The following is a 13196-nucleotide window of genomic DNA, read 5'->3' as shown; positions in this document are numbered from 1 at the left end:
CTGACGGTATTATGCTGGAAGTGAAAGAACTTGGTAAGTGGTGAATTCTAGGCCTAGCCAGACTCTAACCAGTCAAAAATCTACAATTGGTTATCCAAGTCCGATAACGGAGAAAATTACATTAGCACGCATCACGCAAGGCGTATCGAACAATTTCAGAAATGCTTCATGACAACTGGACTACAGCAACTTTTGGGGCCATTCCCGAATATCCTCGTGACTGATGAACCTTTGGAATCCTGAATAGGTAAATGTACAAAAGCTCCTCCTTTTGTTCCCCGGGGAATATGCCTTCACCATTTAGTTTACCGTCCCGCAAATTTTTTCATTAAAAACGCCAAATGCAATTTATTTTTGGTTCTCGGGTCGGAGAGATCTGCAATTTAAGCGGTTAGCTTCGATAGACTACGATGCTTTTAAGCTCATTGGAGAGCCATGGGGTAATAAATCTTACCTTACGGCCTTGCCGGCCTTCCAGATCTCCAAGTTGCGGATCTCCTCCATCTCCGCCTCGAACTTTTGTCGATAGTCCTTCTGGCTGTTGTACTCGAGCGATCGCTTGGTCTCGGTACCATCTCGGACGGAGTCGTAGAGCGAGTTGAAAACGGGCTTCAAGGCATCCTTGAACTTAGGGGTCCAATCAATGGCACCTCGTCGGGCAGTAGTGGAGCAAGCCTCGTACATCCAGTCCATACCGTTGGCACCGATCAAGGGGTATAAACTCTGGGTGGCCTCCTCAACGGTCTCATTGAAAGCCTCGCTGGGGGAGTGGCCACGTTCTCGGAGAACCTCGTACTGGGCAAGGAACATACCGTGGATACCACCCATCAAGCAGCCACGCTCACCGTACAAGTCAGAGTAGACCTCCTTCTCAAAGGTAGTCTTATAGAGGTAACCACTGCCGACGGCAACACCGAGGGCCTGGGCCTTCTCCTCAGCCTTACCAGTGACATCCTGGTAGACGGCGTAAGAGGAGTTGATACCACGGCCCTCACGGAAGAGAGATCGGACGGTTCGGCCAGAGCCCTTGGGAGCAACGAGGATAACGTCAATGTCCTTGGGCACATCGACCTTGGTAACATCCTTGAAGACGGGAGAGAATCCGTGGGAGAAGTACAGGGTCTGTGAATTGTTAGTGATTTGTCGCCTTATGTGGGTGACTCATACTACCGCACCTTTCCCTTGGTAAGTTGGGGCTTGATGGCGGGCCACGTCTCGCTCTGGGCGGCATCACTGAGCAAGTTCATGACGATGGTACCCTTAGAGATGGCTTCGTCAACCTCGAAAAGGTTCTTGCCGGGAACCCAGCCATCCTGAATAGCATCCTTCCACGACTGACCGTTCTTTCGGACACCGATGATGACGTTTAAGCCGTTGTCACGAAGGTTAAGACCCTGGCCGTGACCTTGGGAGCCGTAGCCGATGAGAGCGAGGGTGTCGTTCTTGAAGTAGTCCTTTAAGAGATGTTAGTTGTTGTTTCGACAGAGATACCAAATATCCATGTCAATGTCGGTTCCAAGAACTCACCAAAAGCTTCTCCTTAGGCCAGTCGGCACGCTCTGTAAAGTGATATTAGCAATCAGCAAGCAATATACCTAGGTACATAACAGTCAATTGAACCTACCATAAACCTCCTCAGGAGTTCCAGCAAAGTCAATGGTCTTGACACCACGGATCTGCTGCTGGACAGCGCCAGCCACGGCAGGGCGGGCCTTGATGGTGGCTCTGGAAATGTTGGACACAGCGACGAACGAGCGTGTCTGGACGGCGGGCGAGGCAACACGACGAGCCAATTGGCTACGAAGGGCCTTGGAAAAGCCTCTGGAAGCCATCGTGAAGAATGTGAATTTGAGTGGAGATCAAAGGGAAGAGGCGTGGTCAAGAGACACGATGGGTATAATTGTATTGTATAAAATTCAATTGGGCTCTTGCGAGTCAGATTTTTTCTACACTTTTTTTTTCTTTAAACTTTTAACAGGGCCCTCCAGTTTCGGTAGCTACTGCTAGGGAAGCTAACCGCTAGGTACTAGGTAGTTGTGCGACTTCGGCGGTGAGTCTTTGCACACAGCCAATGGAGGGGTAGTTGAACCTGTAAGGCCCGGTCCGGTCAAGGTGAGTGTGGGGCAGGGTATGGTGGTATGTAGTACAGCTTCATAATAGTCCTGTAGCACAGTTACTATTTTACGTTTTCCTTCAAGGTTTCTAAATATGTATTAAATGAAAAGACCCGAAAATGGAGAAACAGGGCTGAAAACCATCGAGTAGGTACCTACCTAGGTAGATATACGGCCCAACCAGCCCGACATGAATGGTGTTCACTCGTTGTTTAGTTAGATCTTAAAGAATATAAATTGCGCCGAAGGAAGACTTCAGTAGCGTGGATTTTATTGCATTTGCGCGCCAGTATCTATCTATCGTGTACGGCCGGTTGCCATCTATGCAATGCGTCGTCCCTGACTATCAATGTCCATGTCCATGATGCTATAGCCATAGGATTCATAAGGCAGAGGCGATAAGGTAGCTGTTTCGCCCATAGCTCCCAGTAAATGCGGTCCCTCGTAAACGCCCTGCTATGTGTCTTCTGCAAAGCTAATGTAAAGCATCGTCCTCTCGTCCTCTCGTCCTCTCATCCTTTCGTTACATCTTGATCCTCCGACTCTTATGATGATCGGATATCCGTCACCAGAGCTACATCATTCTTCCCAAGTTTCTGAATTCTGCCAATTGGGTGTAGCCACTAAAAATGTCCAGTTGAGTAATATGTTCTGCCTAGTTCCTCAGAGCATACTAGGTTCTTCCAGCCATCACACGGTCGTACATTACCCCTCTTATGGAACCACCGCTCATAGTATTGCGAACATTTCTGCGGAATGCGTCTCTATTCGCCCGTAGATCATCAGCGGCTTCTTGGTTAAGAGGATCCGAAGCATTCGGCTCAAGAAATAAGAATTGTAACCCAACGATGACGGCGTTGAGGTTTAGTACAGGCTTCCAGTCTTCGCGCAGAATATTCAGGCACACCTTGCCCTCGAGGTCGATGTTGGGATGGTAGATCTTCTGTTGGCAGCGCACTTTGGGAGGCTCGTGGGGATAGTTCGGACCCATGGTGAAAGTAAAGGTGAAACGACCGCCTTGGTAGATGCCTTCGTCAGGGTTGATCTCGAGGGTAAAGTTCAGGATATCATCTGGATCGGGAAATATCGTCTTCATTGTTGAGCCCAAGGATAATTCGGAAAGGTCTACATATAGATGCGAAGTTGAGTTATTCCGTAGTCTAAATATAACAGGTACAGCATCCGCATCTTACCTTTCTGTACCCGAAGCTGAGCGGGCGTGACCTTCTTCTTTTTGCCAGCTGCGCCATCAGCGTTATCCGCCTTTTGTTGGGCAGATTTCTAGAAAATAGCCTTGATCAGAATGCGCAATCCAATATCCCAGGTACAGGTAATGCGACTCACCATAGACCAGATCTTTAACATCTTGGCGACAGTATGTGACGGAGGTTATGATTAGGGAGTTGGACGGATGACAAACGGGGTGTACGTCTTCGATGGCGAGATAGAAGGCGATTTGAACAGAAATGGTAGTAGAGGGCGGATTAACGAGTGAGAAGAAATCAACCGATGATTTATAACCTTAGTCAAATTAAGAAATTGTCTAGTAGAGAAAAATTAAGAGTGTTGACGTTGTCTCGTGATAAGACACAATCGAATGCTTCGGAAGTTCAAGGTTAGCAAGGTTAAAGGAGCCTTGCCAGCCTGGAGTTTGCGACCTGACGCCCGGACCAAGTTTTTAGCCATTTTGGTAATGCACTTACCTAACCCAGTCCGTCAGTGTCCACTTTATTATGTGCTCCGAATGCCTGTCTAATATTCCGAATGCTAGATAGTGCTAGATATCCGCATATTTACTAGTTCTATCGTTTTATCGTATATGAATGCCCCCCTATGGACACCCGTACAAACAGCGATGTCTGCTTATCCTACTAACTTGAAACTTCACAACTCTCACGAAGTACGCATCACTAGAATGACAATCACAACATCCAAGTCATCTTCGAGGACTTTTATATCCTTATTTCTTTTCTAGCTATTCACAAGAAAATATCCCCTAAGAGAACCTATCCTTCTCGCAGATCTCGAGCCAACTATTTTGAAGTTCCCTATGAATGGTCCTGAGACCCGGAGCCGGTTGCTCATCTATGTACCCTTAGACGAGTAGGTCTGCTTTCCCTTTTGCCTTAACTTGATATATAACACGGGCTACCCATCCGCCCTCCGATCCTGTTTTTGATCCTGTTAAGGTCAAGATATTCCCCGTGTCCCTAGGGTTCCAACTCCTTCCCTACCTCACAAAGAAACGAGAAGACGAATAATGGAACTAGAAAGGGTAAAGAGGAAAGACCAGGAAAACCTGGCCGCATAATTAATGTACAAGAAGATCGCAGAAGTAAGAGGTTGCGATTTGGTATATATAGAAAATCATCGAGTGATGATCAGATGCCAAGAACGGAAACGGGAGGTAAGGAAACCCAAAGTCGTACTCGTACAATAGTACACCGAAGCTTCGGCAATGTGCTTTGCGACAGAATGGCGCGAGATTCGATATCAAGACTCAAAAGAGCGAGACAACTCCAAAAACTCCAACGGAAGCCAGACCAGGCCATACGCATTAAAGATGTAATATGATCCGGTCCCTCCCTTACTTGCTTAACGAATGTGATATCATTTGAGCAACATAACAAACGAATCTCGAGGGTATCTTCACGCGCGCAAAACACGGGCAACGACATAGAAGCAACCCATCAGAACGGTTCAGTTCTCTTCCCAAACTTCACAAGGCTTAGCTCAAGAAGAACCGTCGGAATAGGTTCCCCGAAATCAGAACCCCTTAAACGGGTCATCGCGGAAGTAATCTTCTTCGCCCGCTCTACTCCCCGCATAGTATGAATCGGTCCCGCGGGTTCCGCGCGAAACATAGCTATCCCTGTGTCTGCTGCGACTCCTCCTCCGCCGTGCCTCCTTACTCCTCCTTCGGGCACGGTACCGCCATTCCTCCTGCTCGTCGGGGTGCTCCTCGAAGCGGGGGAAGGACAGCGGGCTAATGAATGCCTCCATGCGTACTGTGCCGATGGCCTCGAAGAAGTTGCCCGGCGGCCGCGACGACGCCTCGGAAGTGCGCTGCGATCCCGCCGTGCTCATGCCCCACGTCATGCCGCCGCCGCTCGACGCCTGCGACTGGTAGATGTCGGATGAGCCGGCGGTGCCCACGCTGTTTCCCGCCGTGCTGTTGGTAGACGCGTGGTACGAGCTGCTGTGGCTCGCCGGCCCCGAGAACCCGCGGAACGACAGCGGCGGCGGAATGTGGCCCCCCGTGTTGCTACGCTTGCGCCCATGCAGCACAACCTGGTTGGCGCGCTCGTGCACACGCTCGTGCGATCTCTCGTGGAAGCGCGGAATAAAGGGGGGTTCGGCGGCATCCCTCGACAGGTCGCGCTGGTGGCTGGGTAAGTCCTGCTTAAAGGAGTTGAAGGACTCCTCGAGCTCGTTCGTGCTCGGGAGCGGGTCGTGGCGGTGCATCAAGGCCGGATTCTTCCCCTTCGTTAACCGAATCGAGTCTCGGATACCAGGTTTCTTAACCTTAGCCTGCGGGATCTCGAAGTCGGGAGGCGCTGGGGCGGCGAGGTTGGGAGGAGGGGCGGATGAGGGAAGGATTTCGGGGACATCTTGTTGGGAGTGGGCGAGGAAAGAGAGTGATGTCAGCCAGAGGTAGTGTCGTTCGGCAGTCGAGGCCGTGAACTTAAGTGCTCTTTGAGGTGTTAGGATAAGGATTGAACGGTTGAAAATCTGCGCTGCGCCTTTTGGCGGAGGATTGTCGTCCTTGACGTCCAGGACGGATTGGATGACCACTATTGATAGTCAGCTGTCTTATTCGAGACATGACGGCATATTTATTGCTTACGTTTTCGACCTGGTTTACCCATTAGGGCACTCCCGTTTGCAGGTTGCTTACTGCTCCACAGGATCGCGCGCTCATACGGCGCTAGCCAAACCCATCGCTTATGGCGATCGTTGCTGTTCTCTTCACCGCGAGCATTCCCTTCAGGCATGCCGAAAGACTTACGTCTTCTGACGTACTTAAACATCCATTCTCCGACCATCGTCTGAGCAATAGCATCTACTACGCTCGACGACTGTTGGTTGCTACCGGTAGAGCCTCCATTGGTGTTCTCGGTGTTGGCCGTGTTAGCGGTATTCGTTGAAGGCTGAGACCTGTGACCGCGGTATCTTCCGTAGTTACGTTGGGGAGTGGTGATATCGTTTGTCGGCAGCGGTGGCAGGCCGGGGCTTTCAGGAGCCTCTTCTGAAGGCGACATTGGCGGTGGTGGCGAACGACTACCATGTCTCCTAGCCCTTCGGTTGCCGGGTAAAGCTGCGACCGACCTGGCTTTGCGAACGCTGCTAGTTCTATACATGCTGCTCCTCATGTTCCGGCGGCCAGAAGATTCGTCATTGGGGGTAGGACTGCGGTAGCCATCGCTCGGAGCACTGATGCTAAACGGCGGCTTCCTCGAGCTTGCCCTCGTGGGGATAGGGAATGGAGGGTCCTGAGACTCGGGTAGGCTGGGACTTCGCGAACGGCCCTGATGCGAAGCGATGCCACTCTGGATCATGGCTGACTTGCGCATCACGCTAGCCCGAGAGCCTGTGCTATACCCAATGGCCCCACCAGAAGCTCGAGTCGACACTTTGAGGGACGGCTTGCGTCTCAACCCTTCAGGAGAATCAGCAAGGCGGTAGGAGCTGTAAACTTCCGGACTTCCGATCTTACTAGCAACGCTTGTCGACTGCCTAGCCGCGGACTTAGCCTGTTCCGATGAAGTAACAGGAGAGACTGCGCTAGTCGTCATTCGCTTGCTAGGTTTAACGGTGCCGATTTTAGGTCTTGGGGCTAATGCTGTGCGGTATTCGGAGTCGCTCTGATCATCGTTGAACTCGTCAGCCTCGTCCGAGCTTTGTACGTCAAAGCCGGCAAACAAGCTGCTAATCCGATGCGGCCGTCTCACGGGCGCTTTAGCACTTGATAATGGGCCATCGTCGTTGTTACCTGGGTATGCGTCCCGCGTCTCCTCATCCTCTGCCATCGGCGATGCCGGGGGCGACGAAGGTAGTTCGCCTGAGAAACTCCGCCTGCCTTGTTCAAGACGGCGCGGGTTTCGCGGGGGAACATGTCCAGGCACCGGAGTGAAAGCCTTGGTCTCATCAACTGCTGAAGTAGGAGGGATGGGGGATGTCGGTCTCGATGAGATGGCAGAAGGATGAAGGTGTGGTGGCAGCTTGTCGAGCCTCTTGTCGATTCGAATTTCGTCCGTCTGGACTGAAATCGAACTCATAGGCTTCGACTGCAGAAGAGAAACTTGACACCCAAAGTCCTTGACGTACTGAGGTAACCGGTGTTCACGTGGCGTTGACGGCCGGCTGGTTGGCGGAATGATGCTGATGCTGGGTACCAAAAATGGCTCAGGTGAAGCAGGTCGTTCAGCCAAAGCAGCATCGGTCTGGGTGGCAATCGATTTCGTGATGGTAGCGGCCGCAGGTTTCATTTCCACGGTCACCGGGTTGGAAGTGGTCAGTGACGGGACCTCTTTTGACGTCTGAGACCCAGCTGATATCATTGGCTTCGCAGGTTTCGGGGCTTCCAGAGGTGTTGGCTTATTAAGATACACCCTCTTTCGGCTCTGATTTGCCTCGATCTCACCCTCGGTCCGGGGAGGACTCTCTAGGCCCATCTTCTCAAATTTCAAAGAGGGTTCTGGGGTTGATGGCTTCACAGGGACGACCTTGGGAGATGGCGGCGGGGAGAACTGGACACCCGTGTCGGTATACTCTACCTTAGAGGGTAAATCAACAGATTCCTCATCATCCTCGCGAATTCCACCTTCTAGCCTGTCAAGCACGGTCTGGTTCATGAACATCCTGCTACGCGCAACACTGCCTGGCCGTATCTGGCTCTCGATGCTCGTATTTCGCCGATGGGATTTCGACATCATACTATCCCGACTTTGAGCTCGGTTGTGTCTCGTGGTCGAGATCACACTTTGGCGGCCATCCGGATCCGTCTGGTAATCGTCATCGTCATCGAAGTTGAGCTCATCGGCAAGGCTGTGACCATTTGCCTTGCCATGTCCACTCATCATAGAGAACCGAATGCTATTGGTTATACTCATAGTACGCACACTAGCACCATCGTTCTCTTTACCCTCCTCGCCTTCGCTCTCGGCGCCATTTTGAGGTTTATTCGCTTGCGACTCCTGGAGATTGGCGAACTCCTCCAAGACAACCCTTAGTCGACTCTCGGCAACGTGTATCTTCCGCTCATATTTACGCCTTTCCTCGTCCCATTCATCTTTCTCCTTTGCCCAAAGGTCGTGTACCCTCTCTGAATCTTCCTCCTGGGTCCGAAGCTTCTTCTGTGCGATCTCCAACCGTCTCTTTGTTTCAGTTATTGCATCAACAGCTTCATCACGTTCTCTTGCTAGCTCGCCCAAGGCAGATGATGTGCCACCTTCAAGGAGGGCCAGTTGTCGCTTCAGGGAACGATTCTCCTTACCGATACTAGAAAGATTGGTTTGCGAAGATTCATGTTCTTCTCGGGTAGTGTGCAGTGCACTTTCCAGGCTCTCGATGATCTTCAGCTTTTCCTCCTGGTCTCTCCGCAATGAAAGTATCTCCGAAACGAGGTTCGCGTGGAGGGTTGGTGTGAACCGGCGAGGATCCAATATGCTGACATTGTCTTCGTTTGCCCCATCTTTCGAAGTCCGCTTACTCTTGTTCTTACTCTTCCTCCTCTCTATCTTGTCCAGTGGCAGCGGTGGAGGCGGGGAGGAAGCAGGGGGCGTAGCAGAACCAGAACGTCGCGACTTCCTCGAGCGCTGGGAGCTTCGCGACGGCGTCCGATAGGGCGTATCCGTTGGTGTCGGCAGCGTCGCTGCAGCGGCACTGCTGAGCTCGTCTTCAGTTTCCCATACAGCCATGATTTCTACCACTCGCGATCCAATCCGGTTTCCCGGTTGTCGAAGATGGCGACTTCAAACTGGGAAACACGAAGAACAGGTCATGCAAGTTCGCATTGACTCTAGCTTCGTACCGTTCTGTTCAATCTTAGAAAAAGGGTCCAAACGTCGGGCTCCACTATGTAGACCCCTGTTCGACTGTGGAGCGATTGTTCTGCGTAGAAGAAAGTGATGATGTGTGAATGGATTTCGCATTAATACAACTAGCCCCACTATTAGAACTAATCCTTCTTAAGACGGAAGACGACCAGGGGTATGGGATATGAGCTTGGACGATTCGAACCTACCACACGCTGTGATAAGTATTCCAAATTACAAGGGAGTTTGCCTTGTACCGTCAGCGTCGGCTATCCGACATAACAGAATGTGATTGAACCATTTCTGTCTCGGTTAAGCGTTATGCTCTCGACGATTTAGGTAAGAGTATACGCTCAAGATTCGCAATCGTATGGGGAAAATGAATGATAAAGTGATATATGCAACTTACGGGAGCTATTAAGGAAAGAATAGGGGGATGAGTCCTGATTCGCTCAGTAATGCTATAGTTGAGAGGGAGGCAATAGTCGTTGATAAGAGACCAGAGTTAATGGTAGGCCTCAAAGCGTTGTCTCCATGCTCGGCAACTCAAGCATATGTTGAATGAGTTTCAGTATATGCGCGTTCAACCCTATTCTAGCCAATTGGAAGAGACCAAAGATAATGTGAGTACATATATAGGCCTATGTATTATAGAATATGCAGGCTACTCGACGGACCAATTCCTAAATAAATGCTATGATCAGCCCTCACGCATCAATAGTTGAGGTTTACGAAACAGCTCATAGCAATAAAGGGTAAGTTGCAAAGAATGCAGAAGGGCGACCTAACCGCGATCGACTTACCAAAGTCCCAAGGTCTAAGCTGAATTTGTGCAATGAAGAGAAGCAATTGTCGGGATATGCTTGTTAAAAGAGAGAAGGGTCCGCGCTCATGCGAATATAATCAACAGCTCGAGCCGTCAATTGTCACACTATTCTCGAAGGCGCAGTATGACGCTCGGTCGAATAGGCGTTCAAACTTGCATTCAGACTTTGGGGTAATGATTTCCCCGGAAAATGCAAGGAAAAGACGACGAACGAGACAAACCGAGTAGACGAACGGGTGGCAGGATGAACCAAGTAAAGAAAAGGAAAACCGAGATTGAAAAGGAAACGAGGCAGCTGGCAGTTGAACGACCGTTCCGGATCGTCACTGTAACTGAGACGGGAAGGGAACGAAAAAGCAAAAGGCGACGATAGGATGTTCGTGGTGTCGCGGAATAAGCTCGACGAGAGATCAGAAGCAAAGAAAAGAGACTACGACTACGACCAACCAGGTTCCAATGTCGTATGTGCGATGTGCTCCGTAATAATACCCACTTAGCATGGGACGCAGGGGACGCTGGGCCAGACCTGGCAGACCATGACGCCAGGATGCTCAGAAAAAAAAAGTGATAGGTACCTAACTTGAAGCTCTCAAAAGTTCAGAGGCGGGTATGGACCGTGTGTAGACGGGCGAACGCGGAGTAGGACTCGACGACGCGGGATATGTGTGCGGTACCTACCTAGCTACGGCCTGAGTGATCGCTTTTGCATATTGTGGAGTACCTGGTAGTACCGTACCTAACATAGCAGCAGCATGCGAGAGAAGAATCGTGGTATCTTCTCTGTGTGTTTCTATGCCCGTAATACATAATAGTTAGGTACTCTCGTGTTCGCGAAAGCCCAATCACCAGCTTCGAGACAGGCATTCCTTACGCCGTCACAGCCTACGAAAGGCGTGTTACCTAAGGCCGGTGACGGGCAAGCTTAAGATTGTCAGGGGTCAAATTTAACCAAACGGTACCAAATCCGCGGAATAAGCAGGTGCCAGAACCAAGAGTCGGCGCCGGACGAGGGGGCACCCCTGAATGGCTAATAGAACCGCTGTTCCAACGACCCACCACAATAAGCTTGGCCGCTTGGCTGCTTGGCGAGTTGGGCCTAGCAGCGTTCAGAGAACCCCAGAGAGGGTTAGGACAGTGCCTCAAAACAGGGGGGGCGGGCTTTACTGCAAAGGGATTCGATGCGGTAGGTGGAAAAAGCTATTCTGTACATACAAAAGGTATGGAGACTAGCAATATTTCGTTAAGAGTAGGCAATTAATCGACCTGAAAGAAGAGTCCTCATTGGAAGCCCAAACGTTACAGTTACAGTGAGACATTCAGAGTAGTAACGTATCGACTCGGAAGAGCCGCCAGTGGTTCTCTTCTCTCCAATAAATATGGCGAGGAAAACGTGAGGGTGAATGGACGCCATTGAGCTCGATGGAGAAAGCCATTGTTCTTCCAATACGTACATACACTCGATCGCGTGTGGTATGATTTTGGCATCTGCGAAAAACCGCCCTCTCGGAGCGCGTTAGCGTGCTCAGCACATTAAGACAACCTTACCGACCACGCCGAAGCGGACGAACTACGGAATGTGGACCAGTCGCCATGGAATTACAGGGAATTTTAGTAGCTTTTGCCAGGTTGAGCTCGCCAGCCCGTTCAAGGGGGCTTGTCTTGACAGAGTGAGGCTTATCTTGTCCCACTGGGTGACGAATGTTTGAATTGGAAACTCGTCCGAGTCCGTTGGGAATTCTGACAAGCTTTAATGATGCTGGCTTGATGATGATTCGAAATACCTATGTGCTAGCCAGGATGGGAGGGGTATCTTAGATGTGACGAGGGCGGTGATGTCGAATAGGAACCTCTGGTAATCACTTCCATGCCGGGCAATGTTTCCTCAGCTGTGCCTCCTATTCAAAGCGCTACACACTGTAGTACCACTGTATCATTCATAGTTAAATGTGCAACGACTGGACAATTCATAGGAGCAGGGACATGCCGGGCAAGGCAACGTGGAGCAATAAGAAAACGTCCAGATCTTTCTGCATACCGAGCTTCCTAAAAAATCGATCTCTCATTCAAAGTGATCGCTCGTCAAAGCACAATCCTACCCGAGTGATGTCGAAGTTGCATATGCAAGGCACAGCTTGACAGACGACATGCATGGGGCGGGCCACCGACTACCTAGACAGACGACAACGAACAAGCATTTTGACTTATGATCTGTTAGCCTCATTAAGAAAATAATACGACTTTTATTAAGATCCTAAGAGAGATATCATTTAATCCCACGCGTTTCCCCAGCACGTTGTATTGCTATTATTACCAAAATCATGCCGCATACCTAATGACTCCGTGTTCTCGGATACTAATCGAAATCCCCCAGACTGCGAAGTGTCTGTGTGTGAGCTGATCACGGCTCAGATCAGATTATTGTATGCAGCTGAAAGCCCAATTGCTCGGACAGTGGACACGCGAGGCTAAAAATGATGTGTGCATATTTAAATTTAACTACCGGTTTCGAATCATTAATACATAGCTAGCTACATACCTACGGCTTCCAGAATCACACGTGGATAACGCTTGGCGGCGTACGCCATACGATATAACTAAGACATCTAGAAATATACCTCCCTAGGCTCGTACATAGGTAATGAGGTCTTCGGAAGTTTCCTTTGCCATTATATCTGACACTCGCCTACGCGGCGGATGATGCTCGCCTGCTCGCTAAATCTTAAGATAGACAAACTTCCCTGTTTTCCAAGGGTTTTCTCAATTACATTGGATGTGTCATTCCTAATCCCCCCTCACTTCGCTTCGAGACGTCAGGTTTGTATCCCTGAACCTTCAGGCTTCAAAAGACGAGCATATCAAACTTGACCGTTACCTCGGTTGTTACTGTTAACGGCTAAGCCGGCCTTGTTCTCGTCAAATTAGAAACGGATACCTTGGTGGTAGTTGGGATATTATCGAAGCTATCGACAAGTGTTGTTGCCCAACGAACAAAACCACCACGCAACACATGCTCCTATCAGTTTTTACTGCATTATATCACATGTTTCAAGATGGGCTTCTACGAAGGCGCAGTCGAAGGATAGAACCCGGCGAAGTCACCTTCCAACAGACAGCCGGATGCGACGGTGACCGATGCTACGGTTTCTGCATCTCCCCGGCCTGGAGAAAGCTGCAGCTATGCGACCAACCAAGCTAGATCCAACCCTGCCCACCAGGTCC

General features: G+C 50.3%; 3 protein-coding genes across 3 annotated transcripts; all 3 read right to left on the bottom strand.

Annotated features, from left to right (window-relative positions):
* Positions 1 to 40: 40 nt before the first annotated feature.
* F4807DRAFT_448026 (ketol-acid reductoisomerase) lies at positions 41 to 2171 on the bottom strand. The gene is made up of 5 exons (XM_047999905.1): positions 1625 to 2171; positions 1528 to 1559; positions 1176 to 1454; positions 455 to 1122; positions 41 to 376 (listed from the first exon to the last, which is right to left on the bottom strand). Exons 1-5 carry the CDS (start codon positions 1830 to 1832, stop codon positions 349 to 351), a joined length of 1215 nt encoding a protein of 404 aa, XP_047848820.1. The 5' UTR covers positions 1833 to 2171; the 3' UTR covers positions 41 to 348.
* A 105-nt stretch (positions 2172 to 2276) lies between these two features.
* On the bottom strand, positions 2277 to 3858 carry F4807DRAFT_448024 (putative NEDD8 conjugating enzyme). Its single transcript, XM_047999904.1, has 3 exons — positions 3459 to 3858; positions 3308 to 3395; positions 2277 to 3239 (listed from the first exon to the last, which is right to left on the bottom strand). The coding sequence occupies exons 1-3, from the start codon at positions 3477 to 3479 to the stop codon at positions 2788 to 2790; spliced, it is 561 nt and encodes a 186-aa protein (XP_047848819.1). The 5' UTR covers positions 3480 to 3858; the 3' UTR covers positions 2277 to 2787.
* Positions 3859 to 4484: 626 nt separating this feature from the next.
* On the bottom strand, positions 4485 to 9457 carry F4807DRAFT_353786 (uncharacterized protein). Its single transcript, XM_047995492.1, has 2 exons — positions 5962 to 9457; positions 4485 to 5908 (listed from the first exon to the last, which is right to left on the bottom strand). Exons 1-2 carry the CDS (start codon positions 9032 to 9034, stop codon positions 4881 to 4883), a joined length of 4101 nt encoding a protein of 1366 aa, XP_047848818.1. The 5' UTR covers positions 9035 to 9457; the 3' UTR covers positions 4485 to 4880.
* Between the last annotated feature and the right edge of the window lie 3739 nt (positions 9458 to 13196).

The sequence above is a fragment of the Annulohypoxylon truncatum genome (assembly GCF_022578515.1).
Source record: "Annulohypoxylon truncatum strain CBS 140777 unplaced genomic scaffold F4807scaffold_60, whole genome shotgun sequence".
In the NCBI taxonomy this organism is placed as follows: Eukaryota; Fungi; Ascomycota; class Sordariomycetes; order Xylariales; family Hypoxylaceae; genus Annulohypoxylon; species Annulohypoxylon truncatum.
The sequence above is the reverse complement of the archived record's forward strand: the minus strand, read 5'-3'. Positions and strand labels throughout refer to the sequence as shown.